The sequence below is a fragment of the Chelmon rostratus genome, chromosome 5, assembly GCF_017976325.1.
Source record: "Chelmon rostratus isolate fCheRos1 chromosome 5, fCheRos1.pri, whole genome shotgun sequence".
NCBI classification, from domain to species: Eukaryota; Metazoa; Chordata; class Actinopteri; order Chaetodontiformes; family Chaetodontidae; genus Chelmon; species Chelmon rostratus.
This window is the reverse complement of record NC_055662.1, coordinates 7,995,607-8,022,774: the sequence shown is the minus strand read 5'-3', so window position 1 is coordinate 8,022,774 and position 27,168 is coordinate 7,995,607. Positions and strand designations below refer to the sequence as shown.

At 43.6% G+C, this 27,168-nt stretch overlaps 2 protein-coding genes across 6 annotated transcripts in view; one reads left to right on the top strand and one right to left on the bottom strand.

Moving 5' to 3' along the window:
- The window catches only part of LOC121607207 (protein unc-13 homolog B-like), a 181,070-nt gene extending 170,611 nt beyond the window's left edge, over window positions 1-10,459 (bottom strand). For both annotated transcript variants that reach the window (XM_041937920.1, XM_041937921.1), the window contains exon 1: window positions 10,321-10,459. In XM_041937920.1, the coding sequence (XP_041793854.1) occupies window positions 10,321-10,342 (22 nt within the window). In that variant the 5' untranslated portion in view covers window positions 10,343-10,459. The remainder of the gene's footprint in view (window positions 1-10,320) is intronic.
- A 7,982-nt stretch (window positions 10,460-18,441) lies between these two features.
- The window catches only part of rusc2 (RUN and SH3 domain containing 2), a 41,492-nt gene continuing 32,765 nt past the window's right edge, over window positions 18,442-27,168 (top strand). For 3 of the 4 annotated variants that reach the window (XM_041937369.1, XM_041937368.1, XM_041937366.1), the window contains exon 1: window positions 18,442-18,532. The gene's annotated coding sequence lies outside the window, so the exon portion shown is untranslated. Of the gene's footprint in view, window positions 18,533-19,848; window positions 19,922-27,168 lie in introns of those variants that run through there. The other variant, XM_041937367.1, reaches the window with a different exon arrangement.

Here is a 27,168-nt window from a genome sequence, read left to right as displayed (position 1 = left end):
GAGAGGCTCATAATTTATGAGCAGGCATAGCAGGTTCACAGCAATGTTTACCATGTTTACTTTCTGAATTTAGCGTGTTAGCATGCTATCATAATTAGCACAAAACAGAGTACGGCTGAGGCTGATGGGATGTCATTAGTTTGCAGGTATCTGGTCAGACAATAATATTGGAGAGGAAAAGAAAAGAAATTTTGACCTGATGGCGGCATCAGACGAAAAGTTAATGGACCACCAAAGTAATTACAGTTCACGCTGAGGGAAACATAAAAGTCAACCTCACGGCGATGCCAGACGAAACATCAGGGGATCACAGTCAGCTGGATTCATCATGTGGGGACCATGAATGTTTGTGCCAATTTTTGTGCCAGTTCATAACGCTGTTGTTGAGATATTTTACAGGATATGTACACACTTTCACCTGCTGGTGGCACTAGAGCGAAATCCAAGCATGACCAAAGCCATTCATTCATATTCTGGGCAAGATGGATATTTGTACCAAAATTTCATCCATCAAATAGTTATTAAGACATTTCAGTCTCCAAAGTTGTGAACTGACTGGAGCACATTGCCATCCCTTAAAGCCATGCCACTACTTTCCTGTACACTGCATAATATATTCTGAACAAGCAGGATGGAAGAATCTATAAAGATCTTGGAGATGTCTTCATTACAGTACTGTAATGTGTTAAGAGGTGGCACACCACACGCTGGGTTTTTAGGACTTGTTGAGACTGAAGCTTCCTCAAATACTGAATCCCTCCCAGCTGATGTGGACCATTAACCTCTCAATCGCCACGTACAGTAGGTGTGCAAGGGAAAAGAGAAGTCCCTTGCAGGTTAATGAAGTAAAACATTACTTATCAAGAACCACGTTGGTCTTCGCCGTTCATTCATTTACTTCAGGATCGCCAACACTTAAAAAATCTGCTGAACAGGAGCAGCAGTTCGGACATGCTCAGCAAGGCAGACAGACCACAACGAGAGCAGTGTCATTACTAGGGGCCAGATGCTGGATCTATTTTTAGCTCCAGTCCTTCAATTCACAGTGGGTTTCAGTGTGTTGAGGTTGGCAACCTGGTAGCCATGTCATTAACACCCTCTCACTTCCATTAAACAACAGCCACTGCAGACCTCGCCAAGCAAAACTAATAAATGTGTGTGCACGTGTGTTTGTTCAATATACACTGACTGAGGTGTGTTTGAGGATCTATGCTACTGTCAGTCCTTCTGACTCTTTGGCAGTGAAGTTATGTGGATGGTTACTAATTGTGGAGTCGTGCAGTTCACAAAAAACTTGCAGAAACAAAACAACCACAACAAATAGCATGATGCTGCTAATGCCACCAAGCTAAAGCGTAGGCAACAGGTGTTGAGAGGCCAAAACTTGGCATATATTGACGTGAATGGTGAGAGATGTTATCACTTTGTAGAATCACGGGTATTAAATACTGGAAATCTAAAACTGGAGTTTCTGGAAGTTTTTGATTTGTGCGCCATTATCAACGCTTTTGTACAATGACAGACATGACAAAATAGCGCTGGTTCGAAACCTTGCCAACAGGAGATTTTACATGTTTACCCATAAATGTACAGTTACGCTACCACTTTGCTACAAAGGTCACTGCTACATAATTGAAGATTCCCATTACATAGACCCACAAACAATGTCATCAGTTTTGGATGAGACCAAGTCGCAATTTTAGGAATCCTACTTTGACGATAGCAGGTCAAGCCTTTGCCACAAAAGGATTGTAATTTAGCGGTCGGACCTCTACTTGCAGGTAGCCTACCGGTATTAGCTTTTGTCGGGCTTCTAATTAGCCAATATGGCTTTAGGGCTCAGATATATTGGGTATATAATGCGTATGTCGCTGCGTGTTGGTTTGGCAATGCTTGACAGCACTTTAATTGTGTTTTTGCGGTTTCACGTGGAGATAAGTGTGGACAGGATTCCTTTTTAAAACGAAGGACTAAAACCTTGCATGTGTGGACTAGGTATGACGTTCCAAGTTAATTCTTGGCTGTGGAAACAGTAGATGACAAACCAAACTATGAGCTCCATTTGGTAGCTGTTGTGGGACCTCTGATCATGTAACACAGTGATTCTCCAGTGGCAGCCTTTGGACCACATCCGGCCTGCCAAAGCTTCACCCCGAGCCTCCAGAATATTAATGAAGTCAGAAAAAGCGTACATCTAACGTGACTCGCCGGTGGAGGAGGCTCAGTCTCTCCTAAGAATGATCAATTCGCTTGCTGACCCCTGGCAACCAGCCACAAAGTCTGTAATTCATATTTCACCTGTTCTACAGAATCTGATTATTCAACAACTCCATCATCTGTACTCCGTGGACCCACCATCAAACCGCCTGCTCCCAGGCCATTCCCTGATGCTGACAGCAGCGGTGCCCTGGCCGGACTGTGACTTTACGCATCCCACTGTGGCACAGGGCTGACATGCCCTACTCTGCTTCTGATTGGCTTCTTACCCTTACTCTAACCAATCATCACTCCTCATGCCTAAATCTAATCTCCTATTCTCCTAATTATGAATGTTCAATTTCTATTTTTTCAGAGCATGTTAAAGGATAACTTTCGTTTTTTACAACCTGGACTTTATTTGTAGCATTAAATACGACCATTTAGACACCCAGACAACTTTGGTGGCACTTGGAGTCGTTTTGAAGAAATTAGCCCCAGAAGAGCGGCGCGTATATCCGTATAATGCGAGTAATTGGGGCACCCGTGCGTAGCCTCTATAAACGCATAATCTGCGGCGAAACTCGTTCATATTCCAATATTTTGTTATGATATGCTGGTGCTATTCCCCTCTGAGCCCGTGGTGGCATGTTATCAACAGCCAGTGTCTCTAGACAACTACTTCTGACGTGGATGACGTCATTTTCGAGCGCTGCGCGCTGCGAGCAACCAGCCACAACACGGCTAACTCTGCGGTGGGCGGCTAGTTTAGCTGTAGTTTGCGACTGTTATTTTTCACAAAATGGATAAATATTTTTCCGACTCTGAGGTGGTGGACGATGACTTTGTTTGTCCTCACCGTTTTTAGCCAGAGTACACGGACGAGGAGCTCGTTGAAAGGAGGACGCGGAGGCAGAGAGAGGAACAGCTCGCCAAACAACAACAAACGGCTGCGCGTCCACGAGTAGACGGTAACTGGTGGTGTTCTTGTGGACAATGTTCATCGATGACAACAGAGGAGGAATGCCTCTGTTGCTCAGAGTAGGACTTGCGGCCAGGAGATACGCGTCTGGATGTGTCAATAAATGTCTGTGTCACAATACTGGAGGATTTCCGCGCAATGATAAACTTCTGGCAAACAAAACCAAGGCAAATAAACATATATATGTTTATTTGCCTTACATGTGTGTAAGCTACTTACGCAATCGAAAGTTGCCCATTTGGTCCTGCAGGCTTTGGCTGGGTCTTCCAGTTCACTTTAGGGACACGAAAAAACGTCTCCACCACAGCCAGGTTTATCATTGCGCGGAAATCCTCCAGTGTTGTGATACAGACGTTTATTGACACATCCTCCTCTGTTGTCATCGATGAACATATCCTCCTCTGTTGTCATCGATGAACATTGTCCACAAGAACACCACCAGTTACCGTCTACTCGTGGACGCGCAGCCGTTTGTTGTTGTTTGGCAAGCTGTTCCTCTCTCTGCCTCTGCATCCTCCTTTGAACGACCTCCTCGTCCGTGCACTCTGGCTCAAAGCGGTGAGGACGTCCATCGTAAACAAAGTCATCGTCAACCACCTCAGAGTCAGAAAAATATTCATCCATTTTGTGAAAAATAACAGTCGCAAACTACAGCTAAACTAGCCGACCGCCGCAGAGTTAGCCGTGTTGTGGCTGGTTGCTCGCAGCGCGCAGCGCTCGAAAATGACGTCATCCACGTCAGAAGTAGTTGTCTAGAGACACTGGATGTTGATAACATGCCACCACGGGCTCAGAGGGGAATAGCGCCAGCATATCATAACACAATATTGGAATATGAACGAGTTTCGCCGCAGATTATGTGTTTATAGAGGCTACGCACGGGTGCCCCAATTACTCGCATTATACGGATATACGCGCCGCTCTTCTGGGGCTAATTTCTTCAAAACGACTCCAAGTGCCACCAAAGTTGTCGGGGTGTCTAAATGGTCGTATTTAATGCTACAAATAAGGTCCAGGTTGTAAAAAACGAAAGTTATCCTTTAAGGACATCTTGTCTTTGTTGGTTCTAACTCGATAATTTAGAAACTCTTGTTCTTGTAAAATTATGACTAACATGAATTTTTTTCTAAAGTAATTTGTTGATACATTCATTCATTTATGAGATATTTGAGTCCCGGAAATTATGGGACAATCTGAAAGAAAGAATTTAAGGTAATAAAATGGTATATATTAATGACCAACAGGCATCACTTACCTGATAATTACCTTCCACCCCAGTGCCTCAGGGTGTTTAGAATATATAGTAGCGTGTATACCTCATCTCACCCTCCATAATCACAAATTAACAGTGATTTCTCCCACTGCTGTGTCCCTGCTTGACTACGATAATGAGCCAATTAGAGATGCCTCAAGACGTCCAAGCGTGATCTACTAGGAGGGGGTCCAGGGATGGGGTTTCATAGATGACATAACCATGACCACACACACACACACACACACACACACACAGTCATGTTTCCATCACTTTTGGGGACATTACATAGACTCGCATTCATTTCCTGGAGACTTACACAAACCATATCAAGTCAGTTCACCAAGCCTGAACTATTACTGCTGTCCTCCAGATATGAACATAAAGTGTTACAAGCTGTACAGTTAAACAATTCCAATCTTTTCATGAACCTATGTCCTAATCCACCCTTTGAAAACCTGACAGCACTGTCTAAAAGTTGAATTGTTTCTCCCAGAGACAAAACATGCACACACACACACTCTCAAACACACATCGGCTTCAGAAAATTGCAAGAAACTCCCAGGAGTGAATGAGTGTAACTGTGGCAATAGCAAAATGTGGCTGCAAGGGTTAGGGTTAGCCCGGTAAGCTGCAACTAACACACACTGATGATACACTGTTTGTTGTGCCAAGAATATGTTATATATTGTACGTTACTATATACATTGTTCTGAATGATGTTTTGCATATATTTTGAAAGATTTACGTAAAAATGCTATACCTGAATTCCTATGTACATTTGCTAACTTTCTTAATCCAGGTTCCATTGTTTAACAGTTATATATTATATATTTATTTCAGTAGCTATTTAACAGGGTCAGTGCTCATTTATCAAGAAAAAAAATGTTTTTCATTTGTTGTTCCTGGACTGATAAATAATGCCACATTACAAGTAATAGAGAAAAGTAAAGTATATTGTTCCTGCATACATATCTCAAACTTTAATAACCCTTTAACAACCAGGTCTGAGAGATTATTGCCAAAATGATTCCTGGATGTTTTGTATTTATGTTAAAAGTAAATATCAGTCAGAGGCGTGTTTTACTCTTAAATAGCAGGATCAATGTCAGCCTCATATATTAAGCATGTGACTCTGGACAGCGGACTAACGTGCTGACAGAGCTCATCGCTGGACTGAGGAGATAACGAGACTCAGAGTCTGCAGCCACGCCAGCAGCTCTGTGAGGCTGTGCCACAGCGGTGCTTGAATGTGCACACAACACTAGCAGGCTGATGCTAAGCAGGTATAATGTTTTGTCACCATGTCCGTTTAGCGTGTAAGCATGCTAACATTTTATAACTTGCACTAAACCCAAAGCACGCTTGTCTGTACTGATCAGGAATATTCTCTTTATTTTTCATCCTTTCAAAGTTGCCCATGAAAGGAGCACATCTGAAGAAAAGGTCAGCAGAGCGGCGAGCGGCAAGGATGACATGCAAGGAGAGGCTGTGAGAGGTACCAGGAAGTAGCATTATCATGAAAAGGACGGAATGAGAAGACGGAAGTGAATTCCCCGTCCCACGCAAGTGACTGCCCTACACACACACACACACACAAGCATAAACACACACAGGACAGCAAAAGCAGCAGATGGCCAGGGGATTATTTTCCCTCTATCCCCACCCCCCTCCCCCCAGCCAGGCCGCTGAAGCTTTACTTGTGTCCCTGTCATTCCGGCACAGTGTGCCGGTGTGTTTGCTGACCTGGTCTCTCCTCACCTGCTCTCCTTACCTATGGCATCTGGTGCCCTACAAAATGCTTCCAGTTATTACCTTAATGAAGCCACGCCAGGCCTTTATCTCACACTCTGAAATAAAAATCACACAAGCACCAATTTTTTTGTGCTGACCTTCACAAATGAAGAAGAGACTGACGCCCTCGATGATCAACAGTCCACCTGCATGTACTGTATTTATCCCCCATTATTGCAGTACAGTTTCTTCTAGTGCACACTCAACATGCTTGCAAATTATTCAATACCATTAAGGTCTGCATTTATTCCAAACTGCCATCTAGAAATAGCTGAGTGTGGGTACTGACTGAGCTGTCAGAGACGGTGTCCTCCCATCCTCGGCTTCTCATTCTGCAACCATTCTCTCTTTTCAGAGGACTGCCAGGCTGCAAGGGCCCTCGACACAACAAGGAACAAGGAAGGAGGAAAATGGTCTCTGAAAAGCACCACAGCTCTCATGAAACAAGGATGCCACTCTTCTGGTTTGTCTGCTTTTCCTTCAATGAGAGGGACAGTCTGGGTTCCTTTAATCAAGGAGAGCACATCTGCTATGCCACGGTTAAAAATGGAAACTCTTGGTCAAATAGGTTTTTAACACACTTCCTATCAGGTAGACTGGAAAGATGAAAGGTCAAAGAACACTGCTGTAACAGCAGAGACTCTAATGGGGGAAGGCACAGACTGATGTTGTCTTGCAGACAAGGGGCGTCAGATAAGAAAACGTGTCGTTCTAGATGGCAAGAACAAACAAAATATTTTGCTGCTTAATTTGCGGGACTTGTAAATGTGACAACTTGTCAGGCATAAATGCCAAAATAGATTTAGATAGATTACATTTGTCTGTGAGTTTGATCCAAATGAGCATGTCGCTGATCTGCCATCCACCCCTGACAGAACAAAGACACTTTTTAAGGCAACTGAAAAGGTCGGCTACTACTACTGAGGAAGATTGTGGATCGGGAAAGATCGCTTTCATGCTGAAAAGTAACCAACTTCCACTGTTGCTAGGAGACAGATGTGAGCTATGGTGCGAAAATCAGATGCTCTGAATGGTCATCACATGAGTCTTCAGTTGAACCAAAGTGGCACGCACTCACTGACAAACAGTCCCAGCTGTTACGTGCACTTAACCAAACAGGTTACAGTCAGCGTTCTCTGTGTAAATGAGGAACCTGGTTTCTGTACTCAGGATAGCGAATTAAGGAAACCTGATTCCTCAAGCATGGATTTCTCTTGGGCTATGTTGGCCATAAATACAGGTAACTGGGTTTTTAAATTACTTTTATCAAGTATGCATGTGCATCACAAAAGACTGCACACAGTAACAGTGGAGCATTTTCATTTTAACATAACTCCAACCGAAGTCCGTCTAAATCTGAAGCTAACACAAAGTGGCCTCTGGAGGTCTAAATAATTTGGTTTTCACTGCTGAACGTTTGAGTGTTAAATTACTGGTTACTTAAATTCATGTAAACGTTGAACAAACGTGTGGCCGAGTCAGCTTCACAAATTGTAAAAGATCATCTGTTTCCTGGTTTGCTAAGAGAGGTTTTAGCACATCATGCAGGTGCGTCCTTTTGTGTGTACAGGAGAGACAAAAATGGGGACCCCCCCTTAAAAAAAATTGCTACATAAGATTCAAGGTTTTACTGATATAGGTGAGCATGGGCACGCTCTCCATCAATCTTTGGGCTGACCTCACCCCTATCTCGTCATTCTGTAATAGACAGGGTTTGGTGATGATGGCCCTCCGGCCTCAGGCAGCACTCGCACTCAAGATGAGAAATGGTCAAAAGCAATGAGTGAAACAATACGCTAGTGGCTGAGAGTTAGAGATAGGCAGACAATAGTTTGCTGGTGTGAAAATCAATCAGCATGTCTGTGAAAGAAGAGCAATTTGTAATCTGGAAAGGAGCCAAAATGTTAAATAAACTTCTGGCAGCGTGGGATGCATCAGGTTTTTTTAACCTTTAATTAACTCAACTTTATCTATCCGAATACACGTGCTCGCTTTCAGCAAGAGCTACCTGCCCAGCACAACCACAGCCTCCTGCTCGGGGCCACTGATCAGCTTCACTCGAACAGCTGCAGATCAAGTGACTGCTGAAGGGCACCTCGGCAGTAGCGATGTGCCATCCAGCTTCACCTCGCTGCCACTCATGGTGCAGTATCTCCTCTACAACAAAAGCAGGTGCACAGGGGCCATTGACATGTATTTTTAGGTTGATATTTATATTTCAGGGATAAAGAAGCCACTAGATAGATTCTTTCAGCCAATAATAAAAATTCCAGCAGCTTACTGTTGTCGGGGGAGAAGGTTAGGAGGAGGCTCATGAGACATTAAAACTTTCCAATTAAGCAAATAACATTCATTAAGGGCTCGCAGCTTCTTAAAGGCTAATTCAGGTCCCGGGATTTCTTCCTTCTTTTAAAATGAAAATGTCATTAAACATGTCCCAGCGGACCTCTAGAGACTCCTGCGAGCCTCTAGTTTACAGGGGTCATGCCGTGCAGCACATTTAACACACATAAAGTCTCAGTGCACAGAATGTCAACCAGAGTACAAGTTGTTGTTGCTTCAGCATATCACAGTCTAGTTTCAAACCCTTAAATAGCCACAATTTGACAACTAGAAGGCTTCTGTCGTGGATCCAGTTTTAACCCATTAAACAGGTACAGCTGAGAGTCTTTGGCTTCAGTGCGACGCTTGTTGAGTCATTTATATTTAACTGTTTAAAACCAATGGTTAAGATCAATATGTTTGACGAGTATTATTCGTTGGTAATGCCTTGGACTGCCAGCGACCCCCATCACTTGCATGTAACTTTTCTGCTTAGGTGTGAATTTAGTTTTGGTATATGTATGGCTGTGTAATATGTAAGTTCAGCAACCACCCTGAGGAGCAGAAGTATAAATCACAAACAATCACTGAACAGTGAAACAAAGCGCACAGCTGTGCTCAGGGAGGAATCACACGATCGTACCAACATGCAGAACAAATCCTTTCCTCTTGCAGCCAAAATCACAGCTCAGCTTGACTTCATGCTCATACAGTCACACATCTCCAGTCACTACACAGCCTCTCACATCTCCCTCTTTAATTGTTTCAGCTGTAAACAACTCTCTTGCGGTCCAGGTACAGCCTGGATGATAACAACATATCGGCTGATGTTCATTTTGATATGGATCCTTTAAAGTAGATCATTAAGAAATTATTATCAAGACATGTACTAAGTTGGACATTTTCCATTTGAAAAATAAATTGCCTGTGCTTTTTGGTGGGCTATTTTCTCAATTACCCTGTGAAAGTGCATTCTGTACTGTCATTTCTTATTTACAGCTTTTAAGAAAAAAAGGACATCGGCTGATATAACATCACGTCTGATTTATCGGTCCAGCTCTAGTTCCAGGTTGCGTGCAGTCCTCTCTCACTCATATCAGGGCTGATTCTTAAAACTCAGGTATTTATAACAGTTAAAGAACATTTCAAATATGCACTCCAGAGAGTGCTATAGCTCTCCATGTGAGGGGACAAACACAGATACAAACTGTGTTCTAGCCCTCTGTGTGAGATCAGCATCTCAACTGTGCATGTGTCACTTCTGACAGCTTCAGAAGGGTCTTGAGATATTTGGTCTGTTTCTCATCAACCGCTTGGTATCCTGTCAGAACAGAGTATAAAAAGTACTTCCATGATGAGCCCCCTGAATGTAACACAGAGATGGTCACTGGCCACATGGGCTTTAAAATCACAAGTGGGTCTTTTTTTTTCCAATTTTTTGTTTATGCATCTTAATTAACGGGATCTCTTCTCATCACCTACATGTCAGTGGTGGAATGAGGCAGATGAGACTCCAATAATATCACACCATGTTCCTCCTTAGGTTTTTGTTGTCTAACCTGCTTGAAGTTTTATCCTTACATTCGTACATCCCTGCGGACGTCGCGGCTTTGCCACGATAGCTGCAAAAAAAATCCGCAAGTCTTTCCACCAATCGTACAGATTTAACTTCGATTTTTGCAGCTCATTCAAGTTAGGCTCCCATTCTTCTGTTTCTACATAGACTTCGTAGTTCTGAAAAAGGACAACCTGCAGCTATGAAGTGGCACCTTACCTCTGACACACAGCAGGGACATCGCAGCGGGATTTTGTGCAACAGTTCCTCCAAAGCCGATGAGCCTTCACTGAGTTTGCAGCCCAGCTGCCTGTTGCACAGCAGTCATCTAGACTGCTCCTAAATGCCGTTCACTTTCCGCTTCATCACACCGTGTTAAAAAAAAAACAAGACAGATGTAAGCCAGGTGGACAATCCAGGGGGTCCCGAGGACTGACTGTCACTGGCAAAGACGGACTACCGACCGGCTGAAATCCGGTTGAGCGGGGCGGCTCTTATGTTGCATTCAGGGACTATAGTGAAAGTAGGAAATTGGAAAACTCAGCAGGCATGCCTGCATGACTTCGTGCATCCGCTGCCCTTTTTGTTCAACTGAACTTAGTTTACATACGATCTCCATTAAACACTGGTATTGTGGGAAACTTAAACCATATTTCAACTTGCAAGGTAAACTGGATATGGTCAAGACAGAAATCTCAGCTAAGAATGCTTCAAGCACAATTTCCTGATGGCACCGATATAATATGGAGCAGGAACTCTTAGTCATGGTTTGTCTAAAATTTGTGTAAGACCAGAGTAACATGAGCAGTGGCCTCATGTCTGCAAATCAAATGTGTCCCATAGCTGGACCTACCATCCTGGTGTCAAGTGTGTGGTCCAAAAACAAGTCCAGTTTTAAAAATGTGGGTTCAAATGGCAGTGTATATTTCGCAGTGCATGTTAAACAATTTGCCCAATGAAGTCCAGCTAATTGTGCATGCAGGGGGGGTAAAAAAAAAAAAAAAAAAAAGCCTCCATAGATCAATCCTTGGGAAATTTGCTTTTTAAAATGGGCCCCCAAAAGCTGAGACCTTAACAGGCATGGTACAGAGGACAACTTTGTTTTAATGGAAAAAAGAAACTCATACTGTAGTACAAAATGCATTTATTTTTCTAATACTTCCATGGTACAAGCTTTAATGATGCCCATCTGGTCAAACACCTGAAATGAGGTCAGTGATTGGTTTTAAGTGGCAGTAAGACAGCAATTCTTAAAGCTTTAAAAAGGCAGCCATGGTAGTAGTTAAGTAAATGAGGTCCATCAGTTGAACAGCAAACGTCTGAAATGAAAGGTCTGTAATTAGTGATTTAACCTTAAGTTACAACTTATGAGCAGGAGCAAAACTATGCTTACCCTTCAAGCTATGCCCAAGTTGCAGCCAAATCTCTGGGCACCTGGGGCTGTGGCTTGGCCGGGTCGCTGGGCACCTGTGGCTGGGGCTGACGCTTGGCCGGGTAGCTTGGCACCTGGGGCTGGGGCTGACGCTTGGCCGGGTAGCTAGGCACCTGGGGCTGGGGCTGGGGCTGACGCTTGGCCGGGTAGCTTGGCACCTGGGGCTGGGGCTGACGCTTGGCCGGGTAGCTAGGCACCTGGGGCTGGGGCTGACGCTTGGCCGGGTAGCTAGGCACCTGGGGCTGGGGCTGACGCTTGGCCGGGTAGCTAGGCACCTGGGGCTGGGGCTGGGGCTGACGCTTGGCCGGGTAGCTAGGCACCTGGGGCTGGGGCTGGGGCTGACGCTTGGCCGGGTAGCTTGGCACCTGGGGCTGGGGCTGACGCTTGGCCGGGTAGCTAGGCACCTGGGGCTGGGGCTGACGCTTGGCCGGGTAGCTAGGCACCTGGGGCTGGGGCTGACGCTTGGCCGGGTAGCTAGGCACCTGGGGCTGGGGCTGACGCTTGGCCGGGTAGCTAGGCACCTGGGGCTGGGGCTGACGCTTGGCCGGGTAGCTTGGCACCTGGGGCTGGGGCTGACGCTTGGCCGGGTAGCTTGGCACCTGGGGCTGGGGCTGACGCTTGGCCGGGTAGCTAGGCACCTGGGGCTGCTGGACTACAGGCTGGTAAGGTGCCTTTGACCTTGGATGAAATTTCGATTTGGGCTGGTAGCTAGGCAGCTGGGGCTGCGGCTTGGCCGGGTAGCTGGGCAGCTGGGGCTGGTAGCTAGGCAGCTGGGGCTGCGGCTTGGCCGGGTAGCTGGGCAGCTGGGGCTGGTAGCTAGGCAGCTGGGGCTGCGGCTTGGCCGGGTAGCTGGGCAGCTGGGGCTGGTAGCTAGGCAGCTGGGGCTGGTAGCTAGGCACCTGAGGCTGGGGCTTGGCCAGGTAGCTAGGCACCTGAGGCTGGGGCTTGGCCGGGTAGCTAGGCACCTGAGGCTGGGGCTTGGCCGGGTAGCTAGGCACCTGAGGCTGGGGCTTGGCCGGGTAGCTAGGCACCTGAGGCTGGGGCTTGGCCGGGTAGCTAGGCACCTGAGGCTGGGGCTGGGCCGGGTAGCTAGGCACCTGAGGCTGGGGCTGGGCCGGGTAGCTAGGCACCTGAGGCTGGGGCTGGGCCGGGTAGCTAGGCACCTGAGGCTGGGGCTGGGCCGGGTAGCTAGGCACCTGAGGCTGGGGCTGGGCCGGGTAGCTAGGCACCTGGTACCTCATATCCCAAATGCCAGGTTCAAATCCATAATTGAAAGCTGTTGATCATCCAACAAGATTATAAAAGTATTCTGTATTTTCGTTAAAACAGAATATCAATACCTGCCTTACAACTACATGTTCAAGACCTTCAATATGCTCTGTGAGTAGTTAACTTTAGTCAACTTCCTTCAAAAACTTAAATATTGCATTGCATGTCATCTTACATTTAGCACTTGCATGAAGCTCTCCAATAAGCAGCAGCCATAGGAGCGCCACACTGAAAAAAAAAAGAAAAGAAAGATGTTTATCCAACAAGCTGTCATTTCACACATTATAAATCACACTTCGCACAGGAAGAACACTCAGAAGTTACCGTAGAAAATGGTCCATGGTCACAGGCTGAAAAAAGATCAAATGCAAACTGAAATGCCTCTATCTGACTCCAGCTGACCCAACACAACTAAAACTCTGTCTTCCTTCTGCAGTAGTAGGCTACCTGGAGAGGAATTACTTTAAGTAGTCATGACAGCCAATCACAGCTCTCTCTTCCTCAATGGTTGATTGGAAACAGGTGGAGGCAATTAGACAGGGTTCATTTGTATGGCACCTCATTACGATATACAGGTGTTCAAAAAACCCTTAATTTAAAATAGCATCAATTACTCTTCATTGTTCCACCTCCACCAATGCATCGAGGAAACATGTGATATCATGAGAATACATTGTCCATGTTTTAAAGACTGAGACAAAGTGATATCATTTTGGTCTGTGCAAATAAAAATGAAACCAATGAGATTTCTAAACTATCAAAAACTATCCATGTCTTTTGGCCAAATGACAGACAAAAATACAGAAGGAAGATCATGTGTATGAACTGCGCAAAATGACACTAATTTTGGCTCAATTGCAGATGAAATAAGGAAAACTTCACACGGATAGAATAATGTGCATGAGTTCTTGTTTATTTGCCTCAAAAAGCCTTACACAGTGTTCTGATTTTGGCATTTTGCTTGTTATGATGACGAATGCATGCATTCTGCACCTCAGTCATGTTGCATATTTTCTCTTGTGTTTGCCTGCTTCTCTTGGGTCTGTTTGCTTTACTGCTACCACTAAGAATTTAATAATAATAAACTGCATTTGTATTGCACCTTTCAGACAAAAATTGCAGCTCAGAGTGCTTTAGAACAAAGAAAGAATGAACATAGAAACAAGGATAGAGAATTAATGTCAAATTAGATGGAGAGTAAACCCCACTCGATGATAATAATAAAAATGCTTAAAAATAAGGTCAAAAAGAGAAGCATTAAAGACCTCCACACTCCAATTATTCCCCTATTAATGTGGCGCTCAGCCATTTGAGACTTTATAGGTGAGAACCCTGAAAGTATTTTGCCTTGTGTTCATACAACAGCAATCAGCACCTAGGCCTCTGAAGCATACAGGCATGATGTAGCCTCCCAATTTCCCGATGGACATCTAGTCTTGATTGACTGAAATAAGCCTGTTTGATCCCACCTTGGAACGTCTCACTGTGGGTTCACTATGGGTATTATCTCTGTCGGGCACAGCTGGCCCGGAATAAACCACTGTGTTGTGGTGCTGTGGGGGTTAAAAAACATTTTATAGAGAGAATTCCCAAAACAAGATGGAAGATAAAAAGGTTTCAAGCCTGTGTCAGGAAAGGCATAGCTAGTGAAAGACTAAAGTGAAGAGATACGTTTTTAACTTTCTTTTAAATATATCCCTGATGCCAATAGGTAGTGTATTCCAGAGCTTTGGTATGTAATGGACTGGGGGATAAACTAAATCATTGGAAAAGTACATTTTCAGTAAAATGTGTTACTTATATGAGAAATTAGACATCTGTGTCTTGGCAGAAAAGACGCAACACAAAGACACAGCAGTATGTTTACTGTTCTGTAAAGAATTTATTTTACAGTTAAATTAGTATTCATCCATTGGCTGGATTCCTGTGGTGCTACCATTTTTCTTCCTTCATGAAAGCCAATTGAAGCCAATTGACTCTACAACAGAATCATAGGGAACAGGGCACATACATAAAGATAGTCTACAACACTCCAGAAAGTTATGTTTATGACAGAAGTACGTACTTCTTCAAACAAGAGCCGGTAGTCAGATTAAAGTTCAGTCTCAAACGATGGCTGGGGGGTGTGGTTGGCAGAAGAAAATACAGGCTGGGAGAAAAATACTAAGGTGGACAAAAATCTGGTGCCTGTTATATATTGTACATTTTGATTGCTTTACTTCAATAAATCAATTACAATCTTGCCATTTAGCTCTTTGGTGTTCAGGATTACTCATTTGAAGTATTATTGTCCTATTCCAGTTACTGTGGGTGTGCATGAAAATTTCTCACCAAAACTCTTGCCATAATGTAGAAGTTCCACAAGATGGCAGTAGCTACATTTGAAGTGCCATAGTGGAGCAGTGCAAGTCAGTAAATTTGAAACACCTTCCTGCAAATATTGAAACCATTAAGATAAAACTTTCCTCTGACATGTTACAGGGCTTGTAATTTCAAATAGAATATAAAAGCTAGTGCTGTATAGTGCTGTAACAACTCACAGGGCAAAGAGGAGCAAATCAGAAGATTTTGAAACATTAAACATTAGAAACACAAGTACATTTAAAGTCAGCTACAGTTAGGGTCTGTGTGGTAAGCCTGCTTCAAATAAAAGCTCAGTATCATCTGCAATTGAGGTAAAGACAGCCCCTTGCCACTTTTCAGAAACACTGTATGAACATTTGATGGACTCTGGCCCATAAGTTATGTTTACCTTGAGCCATTCATAGCGCCACAGCATGTGGAAAACACTGTTTGCGATCAATAAATGACAACTCTTCAAGATATCAGATGAAATAGTCTGCATTCGGGACAACATCCCTTTGAATGTCAATATAAATAAGTTGGATTCCACACCAATGCAGTACAAAATGCATTTTATTTCTCAAAGGCAGCCATGGTACAAACACTTAACTGAATGGGGTCCATCAGCTGAAAAACCACCAAGATCTGAAATGAGAGATCAGTCAGTAGTCATTTGTGGGTTTAACCTTGCAGCAAGCAAAATGAAAAGGCATAACCTAAATGCCTTTGCAGCTTATGAGCAGGAACTGACTTTATACTACTTACCCTTCAGTCTATGCCTTATGCTCAAGTTGTGGTTGTAGCCAAAGCTTCCTTTGCCCCCACTCACTCTAAAAATACAAAAAACCATGAGCTAAACAAACTTAGAAATGAACTACAATGAATAACAAATGAGTGCTATGTAAACTGACCCTGTTGAATCCCCCGTGCTGGGTGAAGCTTCGGTCTGGGTAGTATCTCCAGAACCAAAATTGTTGCTGGGCACCTGGGGCTGAGGCTGGAGCTGGCAGCTGGGCACCTGGGGATGAGGCTGCGGCTGGTTGCTGGGCACCTGGGGATGAGGCTGGGTTTGGTAGCTGGGCACCTGGGGATGAGGCTTGGACTGGTAGTGAGGCTGCTGGAGTATGTGCAGTGCAATTATTTTAACTTGTTACGATGGTCCATCACAGCTCTCTCTTCTGAGCAGGTTGATTGGAAACAAGTGGAAGGAACAGGGCTGGGTTCGTCATACAACACATGTTCAGAAAAAGTCTTTTAATTGAAACAACATAGTCAGTGCTACAAATTTATATTTTCATGTTACACACTAAAACGTTTAATCTAAATTACACCACTACCACTATGAATGTGTCTCTGTTTTCGTCAGTGTCTTTCACTTTTAGCTGAGCAGCTTAGAGACAACTTTGATTTTCTAATCAGGTGGTGCCATCTAGTGGCAAAAAAAAATCATACTCTGATAAGATAAGATATGATAAGATATAAATTTCTTGATATCATGTCTGGGAAAGTATGTTGTTACAGACAGCAATAATAGCAACAATGAAGAATACAAGAGACACAGAAAAACAACAAATGGAAAATAAAAAGGAATATAAAATAAAAGTATATAAGTGTATATACCAAGTATATATTATTTTATATTTTATATGTATTTTATTATCCGTATCCTACCTTCAAAAAGTTTCCGTTGAGAAACTGAACCATTCTTCTAAGGTAACTTTATTTATATACACTTTCTGTGTATAATGTACACACACACACACAGTTGAATTTTTTTTAAACATTATATATATATATGTACTGTGCATTTTTAGAATGTACAGTACAGGCCAAAAGTTTGGACACACCTTCTCATTCAACGCGTTTTCTTTATTTCCATGACTATTTACATTGTAGATTCTCACTGAAGGCATCAAAACTATGAATGAACACATGTGGAGTTATGTACTTAACAAAAAAGGTGAAATAACTGAAAACATGTTTTATATTCTAGTTTCTTCAAAATAGCCACCCTTTGCTCTGATTACGGCTTTGCACACTCTTGGCATTCTCTCAATGAGCTTCAAGAGGTAGTCACCTGAAACGATTTTCACTTCACAGGTGTGCCTTATCAGGGTTAATTAGTGGAATTTGGAAAAGGTAACTTTTCTGACACCTCCTGCTTAAAACCCAAGAAATCAGGAGAATCGTGAGGCCCGCTTTCACGGTCTGTATTCATACTGCAACAGTAAGACCACATCTGCTTTAGTGGGTGGTTGAGATTACATCCGACTTAGGTTTGTTTGCAAAAATATAGAAAATATGTATTCTTTTCATTATGTACAAGGTAAGCTCACTGCAGGGCAAGAGTTTTGATGACCCAATTCAGTCCGTGTCAGTATCCCAGCACTGATGTGTGATCATTGCCTAAAGAAATATCCAAACAAATGTACAAGTGTGACAGAGAGTCTGTCTGTTTAAGGGAGGATAAAACAGATTCCATAAGGAGTCATTTGTTTATTTTTTTTTACGTGAAATGACCTCGTGTGCACGATGTACACAGAGCTTTGCAAAGGCTTTGGAGATTTCACAAGTGTAAAAGGAATCAACAAACAAGTAGCGTCTTGAGTTGATGACAAAAATGCAGGCCCCCACTATGCATCCATCATGCTCTTTGGTGAATGCAGTAACACCAGATAACCAGCAGATGGAGCTCAGCCTATACAAGGACAAAAGGGACATTTAAGTGTGCCGAAGTGCGTGCCTGACCCAGCGCAGGTCCTGCTTCAGATTCACTTAACCTGTGGGGAAAAAAAGACAGCGATTAAAGACAGTTTTGGACGACATGCCTGTCTCTGTTGATGAGTCAATGCACTAACAAACACCGTTTTGCTCTGTGTTTTTTTTTAGGGAAAGTGTGGCACTATGCCAAACTAAGATATCATATATGTGGAGAAATATTTGCACACACACGCAAATAATCGCTCCATTGTTTTATTTGCTTGCAAAAGGAACTGAACACTGAAACTGTGTGAAATTGTGCTGTACAAATAAAATCTTGAATTCAATATGCAGAATAAGATCGTTACATAATTGCTGTAAGTTCCCGCATGTGCACTTTTCCAGTCAGTGAAGCTGATTTGGGTCCCTGGCCGAGGTGACGGATCTAATGAGCGGCTGCGGTCCCACCCAGGGTTAGATAATCCGGTCTGGGACCAATCTGTGACCTCAGGCTGACGTGCCGCTCCGGCCCTGCCCATCCGGCGCTGCAGCGCCGCTGTCTGCCCTGCAGTCTCTCACAGAGAAAACAATGTTCCCACCCGCCGAGGACTAGCACCGAGCAGCCCTGTCCGCCGCTGCCCATGCTTTGCGTCGAAAACAGACCTGCTGCCGACCAACTGCGCCAAGGTGAGTGTGTTTAATCTTGATTTTGTTGCGGCTGCTTGGTCGGAGCCGGGTGAGAACAGACGGGCAGAAGGAGAAACGGATCCGTTCGGCAGCATCGCGTCGGAGACTGAAAAATGATGCCTCGGTCGGTTATAACGGGAAAGACGCAGCCTCGGCTTTCAACCGATGTTTTCCACCCCCTGCTGCCATGTCGTCTTCCAACCTGACAGGCGTGTTTATCGCTAAACGTCCGAGAGGATGGACGGTGCTAGCTTGGTTGTTGGTGTTGTGTGTTTGTTTTTTTTCGCAGTGGCACAAAGGATGGCAGCGGTTTGACATGCCATCGGTGTCTCATCACTTGACGTTATGTGCAGGATAAAATGCCGTGGACACTGGCTGGAAACACACGATTAGACAATAAAAACAGTCACTTTTCGTTCATGGCGAACTGGACCGGTTTAACGTTGCCACAGCAGCGGCCCGCACCCCTGTGTGATCACCATATTGACCCGATATTGCTAGAAGACATCACCGCGGTACACAACCAGCGTCAAGGCCCACAGAGTGAAGACATGTGACTTCCGCCGAAATTTACCAAAATAAAAGCTCGGTCGCGTCGGCAAGCGTTTGAAACGTAGTTGAAGGTTGAAAAAGACTTGTTGGTCAACAATATTAACACGAATGAACGTCTTCATTTGACACTGATGAGTTTTTTGCATCTACTCGAATAATAAAGTGAAGGGAACATTTTTGAACTATTAAAGGCATACTTGCAAAACAAATCATAAACAGTAAAGACAAAACAATGGGATGTTTTTCTAAGTAAAACACAGAGGGATAAGAAGATGTCAAAGTAACATATTATTTTTTATGTGATAGTCGCGTCTTTTTATGTAAAAAATCGAACAATAGTTTTATTTTTTTGCAAAAAATGTGATAGTGTTAAAACAAGGAAGTCAAAAACTTGTCTTCATAAGCAACAATGGCGTCATTTTAGGGAATCCAGCAACATCATGGGAAGTAAATTACTTAAGCTATTATTTCATATACCACAATAAGTATATATTACAATATGAACCTAGGCCTACTTATTACCCTCAGGAAATACAATATAGCTCTTAGTATATATTTATAGCCATATATTATTTTTGTATACCAACGGATATTAGTTTATTTGACTATTTTGAAGTGAGTGTTGGTGGCTATATTTATATTGGCATTTTTTCCCCACACGGCACACACCCAGGCTCTTATTTTGAAGGGTGACTGACTGTACTTCCCGATGTATTCTGCTTGATGTATGCTCGTCACTGTCTTGAGGCGCATCACATGCAGTGTGGTGGGGATGCAGACTGGCCTGCTGGCCTGGACAGCAGTATTACCGTCATGTCATGTCCACAGCACTAGCCTGTAAGTTTTGCTTCATATATAAATGAGTATGAAAAGCCTCCTCCCTCTGTGAATCACTAGTGTAATCATCTAATAATCCTTTAGTAGTGTCTCTGAGTGATGTAGTTTGCATTTTGTGGTGTTTTCAAAGGGGTTGCTTTTTCTACTCTATCTTTCACATAAGTATGCATGCAACAGTTATTTATTTCTGGACTGCTGGTCTTTTACTGTATTTGACATTAGACAGTAAGAATCTACGCTGGTACAACATGTAGGTTAATATACAATAGTAGGTGGTCTACTTACCTAACTGACCCCGTGTTGTTAGAGACGGTCTGATAATCTCAGGCGGAGAGGGGAGGGGAGGACAGCCTTCAATACATGGTTATCTGTCTCTTATGTAAACTCCTTTTATGCCTTGCTCTCTGATCTCCAGAACTTGAGTCAGACTTGTTTACAGTGTCAACATTTTGGCATCCTGCTTACCTCAGGCTGCTTACCTCTGCAGTATAATTACCACCTAGTTCTCGGGGCACCCTGGTAGCTCACCCGATGGAGTGTGTACCATCTTTCAAGGCCGAGTCCTGACTTCAGCAGTCTGGGTTCCATTCTAGCTCGAGGCCTCTCTCCCCTGCCAGCTGTCACTATTACCAATAAAGCAAAACATATGTCAATAACATAATCTGATAAATATCACCCAGCTCTGACTTCGCAGTGAGTCACTGCCTGAAGATAGGTAGCCAGGGAGATAATACTAAAGATGCGTTTTGTTATTATCTTTACCTGAGTGGCAAGCAATAATTGCAGTAACAGCTGCAAGTAAAAGTTGTGGGTAGTACTTATAGCAGCAGCAGTACTCCTTCTACCAATAGTAGTACTAGCAGCAGGCCTGGACCTGTGAAGTTTAAGCAGCCGACAAGTTGAGAATAATTTTTGCAAATTCTTTTTTTTCTCTTCTCATACACCTGCATCAGTTCAGGAAGTAGTCGGCAAGTAGGTGGTTGATAGCGCGAACTGATGTGATTCCACAACAAAACAACATAGTGAAGATTTCTTGCAGAGATTAACCCTGAAAAATGCCTGATAGATGTACAATAAAGGAATATTTAAATGGCTGCCGCTGTTTTATGTCAGCAAAGACCTTGACACAAAATCATCCTTCCATCCGGGCAAGAAGAAATTCATTGAAATCACCGACTGAAGGCGGAAAGAGATCAAGGGTGAGATTACAGGCTTAGAGCGACGTTTAAGGTCACAGTATTACCCCAAATCAACACCGGGGCCCAAACTGTGTCGTTGCTTTTAAGAGTGAAAAGCCACACTGGGATTTAAATCTGGAACTTAATGACGAGGATGTGCCAACAGAACTGCAGTTGTCAGATCAGTGTGCCTTTTATAAGCACGGATGTGTTTGTTTGGATTCCTCCTAGTTCGCTAACAGCTCCGTCACTAAACCTTAAAGGTCAGTCCCGCCAAATTAAATGCCAGAGTCCAGACTGGTGGTCCTAAAACGTGAAGCTGGTCATGTAAAATGCAAACTTCAGCCTCTACTTTGAGCAGCCTGATCATCAGTGTCGTTAACTGTATGGTCTCGACCTCCTGTGCACTACAGTTGAAGCAGTCAATGATTCACCTACTCTTAATCGAGTAATGAACTTAATTGTTGAAGTAATTTTTCAAGTAAAAATGCCAAATATTCTCTTGATTCCAGCTTCTTAAATGTGGAGCTTTTTGATAATAATAATAATGGTTAGTGTCAGCTCTATTGTGTAGTACCATAATGTATGTAATATTCTATTATTTTCTTTTAACAGATCATTTAGTGCGTAGTAGTATCAAGGATTTCACAAATTCCCAGAACTCATTTTGTCCATCTTCAGATTTCCTTTTTGTCCAACTATCCAAAATCCAGTGTCCTTGCAAATCCTAACAACTCAGAATTTGGAGTCAGTGAGTGTTTGTATTTTTGCTTATCCCTTAAACTATAACAGTTGTCTGTTATTTTTCTGCCGATTGACAGAAAGTGGCTCATCATATTCATCCAGAGTGAATGTCATTTGCAGCACATTTGCACTGTTTGAAGCCCTTCCATGATTTCCCTTTTTTTATGTTCTCTAATGAGACCAGTGCTGGCTCTGTCAGCGTCACCGGCCAGTGAGTACTGTGCAGAGAACATGGCATAACATGTAAAAAGCCTCGACACCGTGGTCCTGCACATGTTGTTGAACCGCAGCTGATTCAGTGTGTCAGGCGACGGGCCTCTTCTCAGTGTTCAGCTGCTGTTCCCGATCTTGGAATGCGTCTCTCTGTGTTACGTAACCAGGCCCTGCAGAGGCCGGATGTGCATACTTTCTCTGTGTGTGTTTTCACATGTGTGGTTATGTGTTAGTGTGTGTTGTGATTTAGTCTCTGATTTGTAAAAGTGCTGTATGCAGATATTATGCAGGTCCTGTTGTGTGTCAGCCAGTTTCCCTGAATAGACCTTTTCAACACTGTTATCTGCAGCTACACTCAGTGGAACAAGTGTCACCTAAATGCTTTGGTTGGCTTGTTCTGAAGGTTGTCCAGTGCTGAAGGATTACATTTCAACAACATAGTTATATTGAGAACTTTTCAAGGCGTGCCAACATCCCAAAAGCCTTTTTTGTCCAAACTCTCTATTATTGTGCTACTTCAGACTTAGAAAAACAAGCGTTCCACACGGCTTGTGCTTGTGAAACTCAGAGCTTGGACCGTCTTTTTCCCTCTGATGCCTTTAATGCTATAAATGTCTCCAACCATGACATTTTAAAAAGTGTCTCACTAAGTGTTGTTTATTTGCAGGTTAAAGGTACAGTGTGTACGATGACCCAGTGAAGGTCACGCCAAACAAACAGGGGGCAGCATATCACCAGAGTAACTGCTCACTGCTGCTCACAGTATTTTAACTATACTATTCTATCCTTCTGTAGTCATGTATGGCTTAAATACTAGCTGCTCTTAGCTGGTTAGCCATGCAGCTATTGGCTCTATTAGCTGACTGATTCTGCCTGGATTGGGTAGCTCAGAGCACCAGGGAATTGTTGGTGCTTACACCACGGGCGAGGGAACCGGGCTCAGCAGCCTCCTAGTGAACAGGGGCGGATCAGGATCCGAACACAGCCTCTAAGGCTGATGGAGGCCAGATTGACGACAGTACAGCACCAAGGTGATTTACATCAGACCCCGACGAAGACGTTGCAGGCGGGACCAGGAAAGGCGTGAAACGGGAGAGGAGTGAGGCATCATCAGCGAGTAGGAGGGCTGCCAAAACTGGCCAATCAAAAGGCCAATAACAAAGTTTTGTTAGTCCTTCTTAAAAAACACACAGATTCAAACCATTCAGATATCTGTTTTTGCGCATTATGTCCATAAGAGGGAAAAACAATACAATGAGAGACATGCTACTAAAATAATTTAACATAAACGTCTTTTAAAAGACCTGCAGACCGACAAATTACAAAATAAACAAATAAAATTATGTCCTCGACCATGCTGTTGAATTATTCGGTCATTTCATTTTCAATCAAGGAAAGAGACGTCGTGCGTGCAGTTGTGCAGGTCTACGCGTCCAGGAAGACTTCAGTGTCCCAAACGGGAGGAATTCTAGTCATGTTTTTGTGTCCAAGTGACTAATGGAGACCACAAAACAAGTTTTTTCAGTATTGAATGAGAGCACAGCAGCCAGCAGACGCAAAACACGCTGCAATTTAATCCCTCCGGGTGTGTGCTCACCATCAGACTGTAGTACAGCCACTAAAAGTGTTTGTTTTTGCCACTGACAGGCTCAGATTGTAACGATAAGTGCTTGATAACATTATGGAAAGGATCCATACAAAGATACCCTCTTGTTAAATGGTAAGATCTGTGTTGCTTAACAACACACAAACAGCTGCTATATCAGGATTGGCTGAAATAAGAAAGTAAGTATGTTCATGATCACTGCTGTCTTGTTTCAAAGTGAGTCTGTGACCTGAAAGGCGCTGGTTAATCTCTTTTATAAAGAGCATTTAGACATATCACCTCTTAAATGGCAGAAGCGCTGATATGAGTCATCTGACAGTGTGTCGTCGTGTCTTCACAGCCAGCTGAGCTCACGTGTAGCTCTTGCGGGGCTTCGGTGGTTTGGCCTCGTCATGAACCTCCTCGTGGTGTTGATGCTTTGTGAAAGTACTGTCAAGGTTCTCTGCGTTCCTCAGGAAAATGATCGGGGTGCTTTTCTGTTTCCAGTCACAGGAAACGCTATGAATGCTTTTGCTCTGAATGTAACAAAGTACATTTATTCGAGTACTGCACTAAAGTAAAATTGTGAGGTACTTGTACTTTCCATTCATATTAATTCATACTTCACATAAATCCCAAAAAATCAGCCAAGCTGATATATCGGTCTAGCTAAAATGATAATCAGATATGCTGATACTTTTACTTCTTTCTTTCTTTCTTTTTTGCTGTACGTTTGCACTTTCTGGTTCTCTGTTTTTAACTACATAAAAGATCTCAAAATTTCTTCCACTGCCGGCTTTGTGATTCTGACTCCAAGGGCAAGGACCAGACCATAATTTGTGTTTGTGAAAGGAAAACAAATATGTGCACGGTGGACGTACAGCTGTAGGAGTCACACAGTATTGACACACATACACACACACACATAAACACACAAACAGCTCTTGCCCTCTAGCTTGTTGTGGTAGTTTTGTTCCTTTCATGGCTCTCGACCTGCTTCACTTATTAAAAGCAAACAGAGTGTGTGTGTGTGTGTGTGTGTGTGTGTGTGTGTGTGTGTGTGTGTGTGTGTGTGTGTGTGTGTTTGTGTTTATTGCTGCAGCAGATGAATGTATTTTGTGCTCATTTGTCTGACTTTGAAAGAGGACTGAGAGCTGCTGGGATACTATCAATATACTGTGGACATTCTCACTGTGCTGCTGTGTGGAGCTGGACAACGGTCTGGTAATTACATGGTGACTGGTAGTTCAGCTGCTGAACCAGAAATAGAAATATGAAGGGAGAGGCAATAATTTTCAAGCAAGTGCAGCAAATTCACCAAATTTCAGAACACATCTCAGTCCTTTGATTGTAGTTGAATGCCTCATAAATATAAATCCTTCTAGTTGGAAGTTGAGCTGAATGCATCACTGGCTCCTCGTTATTTGGCTCCACAGACTGATTCTCTGCTGCCTTTGCACTTCCAGAGTTACTGGTGGAAACATTCAGCTTAGCAGAGACTCGCCTCATAGTGAACCTTTCCTATGGCTGACATTACAACTTTGAACTGATTAATTGATTTTTCGATTTGATGCGTGTTACTGCTTACAGTAAGTCGCAATTGATCCATTTATGTATATGTTAAACAGAACTGATACTGATACCGTGTGGCACAGAGACAAGACAAGCTAATATACAACCCAAGAGGATGGTGCGTTCAAGCACAACACCATAAGATGACTCTTAAAATATGGCTTATATACATTATACATATGAAAGGCAGGAAAAAAGGCAGTTATGCTACTTTAAGTTGGTGTTCTTGGTGTAGGATTGGTTTGTGGTTTTGCAGGTGCGGCCCAGTGTTCGAACTTATACCAGTTTGATGTTATATGGACAAGCTGAACCAGCATTTGGCATTATGAGACATCCTGGCAAATGAAAAAGTAGCCTACATCAGCAGGACTAATCCACCCTGTACTGCATTGGTAATAAGCAACATGACAACATGATTGACCTCCTCAGGTTGATGATGTCACATACAACATCAATTTCTATTTCTGTTCTGTCCTGCAGTCCTGATTATGGCTACACTCTCATTCATGGACTCTCATTATGTTCCACTTGGGAGCGGACGAGTCACCTGTAACACCTATACACCACTCTAGCGGAAAGATTTTTATTTACTGTAAGCAACCAGTTTGAACAGCTTTACAACCCTACAAACCTGGCCCACCTGAAGCCATGTGTGGGTCAAACCAGCCGTGACCAGAAGCTTGCTGGGTCAACACTCTGTTCCGCTTCCTGTGTAAGTAGCATTTAGCCGCCCTTGAGAAAAGCATTGAACCAATAATTGCTCTTGTGGTTCTGTTGGGATGCGTTTTGCTGTTGAAGTACTTCGACAGAGCACTAAGAGGACACGTTTTCTCTGTTGGAAGTAGACATAAGCTGGTACAATAGAAGCAATGCTGGTATGGTATTTCCTACACGCTACAGATGGGTGACAAAGCAAAAACCAACATAAAGTCTCTTAGTAAGATGCTGGGCCGCCATGTGCTGCCTTGGTTTTGAGGTGATCTGGCTGTAACCATCTGCAGTCCATATTAGTTGGATATTTGAGCGTGCAACAGCACGGGAGCAGAGAGAGGAGACGGATGGAAGGAGGGAGGAAGATGATCATAGAGGCGCAAGTGGGCAGAGGAAAGACGTATTACACTGCAGTGCACGTGGATGGAGGAGAAGCAGGAGAGAGAGGAAGGGAGCAGGGATGTAGTGCAGCTTAGGGGTGGGTGGGTGGGAGGGGAAAGCATTAGGGATGGAAAGAAGGCTGGAAAGAGAGGAAGAGGAGAGCAGTGAGAAAGACAGAGTCAGCGCAGAGAGAGGAACGTGATGTCTGGAAGAGGAGAACTGCAGCTTTGGAAGCAACACGTTCGCCTCATGACGTTGTGTCTTAACACAGCTCGTGTAGTATTTGTGTTTATGTGAGCCGAGACATGCAGCAGGGGTTCAGTTATACTTGATTAATCATGCTCACTCAGTCCCGCACACTCAATAAAGTTGAATTTAGCGCTCAAATCTAGTACAACTCAGAATCATTTTTGTTTGTCCAATAGTGCAGCAGCGATTAGTCAATCATTAGTCACAGCTGTAACGCCAAATAATTCTAAGTGACCCTGTGTTAATGCTAACACGAAGCTCAGATACATAATAAAATCATATCTGTGTCATGCAGACCATTATTAATCATCAGCAGCTCGTTACGGCAGAAGCAGAAAGTTCTCATCTGTGCATGATTTCTCATGAAAATCAAACTAATCTGCTGTAAATGTCCTTATTTGCATTTCCAGCAATTAGCTACTGCCTGTCACATTCCTCCCGCTGTGGCTGGATGTCAGCTAGCTCTAATACCTGTTAGCGGTGGCACCACGCCGGTCCGCTGTTACACAACCGTCTACAGCGTAAGCTCTTCAAGTTCAGGCGGAGAAACGGGCGAGGGGGGGGGAACTGTCTCTAAGCCTTTGGGGAAGCTGAGATCACGGTCATGTGTTCAG